Below are 2119 nucleotides of genomic sequence, written 5' to 3' on the forward strand. Positions count from 1 at the left end.
TTTTTTTTTTTTTTTTTTTTATTACATTTATTGAACCTAAATGATTAGGTGATTATTAACTTCTAATTCTCAGGTGAAGTGCCACTTTCCCACGGATATGGAGGAACTGGTAAAGCTTCAACAGATTGCAAATTCAAAGATTATGGTGAAAAGTTTGGCAGTGGTGATGTTATAACTTCTTATTTGGTAAGTCTGAATTGTCTAAATTTTATTTTAGACTTAGCTACTATTAAATGATCAATGGTTAAATATTTTAACATTGATATACTAAGGGATCTTCCATGCATCAATAAATATATACATATAGATATATATATATATATATATATATATACACACACACACACACACAAGCTATATTTTATAGATATTTTCATGTTTTGAAAGATTTTTTGTTATGCTATAAGCTTAGTAATTATTTATTTGATGGTTTTAGGACTGGGAAAGTGATCCCCCAACCATTTCCTTCAGTAAAAATGGAGAAGACCTTGGTGTTTGTTTTGAAATTGACCGTGAGGAAATTGGAGAAGCTGCTCTCTTTCCCCACATTTTGACTAAGAACACTGAATTTGAATGCAATTTTGGACAAAAAGTAAGTTTTGTTTGGTTTTGGTATTATATATATATACAGGAAAGTATATTAGGGTGCGAGACATTTTTACACTTTATCTTAAGTAAAATACAATATATTGATCCTTTTTAAATCGTAAAAAATTGCAGTTAAGCATGATTTTTGTATGTCTGTTCTCTCTTTTCTTCTGTGAGTTGTGTGTTATTTGCAGCGTAATTTCTAAGCCACTTGTTCATCTAGTTAAGCCTCTAGAGATTTGCCTTTGACACTTATCTGGGTTTTTTTTTTTCGTATTCTTTCCACATGACCATGCCAGCTTGGTCTTCTCTTCAGCACGCTACATCGGTTCCCCTTGTGTAATTCAGTTTTACTAACAGCTCAGTTGTGTTCCATTCAGACACAGGTAGCATATTGTGCAACAGTTCTTACCATTTAAGAACACTAATGAAATTAAAATGCAGTCCAAAATAGTTTGCTCATTTCTAGGGTTTGCTTTTCTTTGGAATATTTTTTAGATATTTGATATTAACCTGTCTGAGACTACTACTGATTTCAAAGAGTCTAAACCAAGGCTGGCCAACTTGAGGCCTGGACCTGCAAACTTTTGTCTTGTGGTCTGCTTGATACTTTCTTGAAATATTGTTTAATTTTAAAATAAAATGTTTGTGTAAAACATTTTTGTTTCAAAATAGATTTAAAATTCATGTGGCAATAAAGCAAAAGCATACAATTTTATAATTTTAAACAAACAAAAAGTATGAAAAATTCTTGATTCTGAAATTTGATTATTTGACTATTAGTGCATAAAGAATACAAATGGCCCTCAAAAAACTTTGATCAAAGTGGCCTGCAATGTAATTTGAGTAGGACAGACCTGGTCTAAACTAAAACCTGTGCAACATCTTGGGCAACTGATCTACTTGTCTCGAGATGTGTCACACTTTCTATTTATTCTTTATGTAAAGGTGTCTTCTTTCTCCAGATGTTTTGTCTCTTTACTTGGTATGATGAGTCACTACCATGTGTGAAATGGTATTCACCTTGGATGTATTCAAACCAATTATTCTGTTCCCAGGTTAATACAGTGTTGTAGTTGCTTGATTTGAGGAGACTATCTTGTTTTCACTGAATTCTCTTTCTGAAAATGAGTTTTCATTTTGAGTGTTGTTATCTGATTTATTTATTGCCATTTTATATCAAGTTTTCTTTGCTGTCGCATGTAGCTGTGGTGCATTTTATTGTGCCACAGATATTAGTAATCCTTTGCAAAGAGGCTAAGGAGGTCTCTACTCTGTATCAGTTCAGTTTACACATTGGCAATTCAAAGTACACTACGTAATACTTGTAGAATTTTTGATTAGTAATCAGTAATTCAAAAACTCTTTCTAATTTCATTGTTGTGAGTGAAAGTGGTTCTTTCTAGCATATTATAAGGATGTAACTACATTAATCATACTGAAAAATAAAAAAAAAATGCTAGTTGTAATTTAAGGGTGTTGAAACATGTTTATTGGCAAAAAGTCATCCTTGAGGCTTTCTATTTATATA

General features: G+C 31.6%; 1 protein-coding gene across 3 annotated transcripts in view; it reads left to right on the forward strand.

Annotated features, from left to right (window-relative positions):
• Positions 1–2119, forward strand: part of LOC106882998 (heterogeneous nuclear ribonucleoprotein U-like protein 1) — a 24754-nt gene that overhangs the window by 11146 nt on the left and 11489 nt on the right. For all 3 annotated transcript variants that reach the window (XM_014933851.2, XM_014933852.2, XM_014933853.2), the window contains exons 8-9: positions 74–186; positions 437–592. In XM_014933851.2, the coding sequence (XP_014789337.1) occupies positions 74–186; positions 437–592 (269 nt within the window). The remainder of the gene's footprint in view (positions 1–73; positions 187–436; positions 593–2119) is intronic.

This window comes from Octopus bimaculoides, chromosome 11 (assembly GCF_001194135.2).
Source record: "Octopus bimaculoides isolate UCB-OBI-ISO-001 chromosome 11, ASM119413v2, whole genome shotgun sequence".
NCBI lineage: Eukaryota > Metazoa > Mollusca > Cephalopoda > Octopoda > Octopodidae > Octopus > Octopus bimaculoides.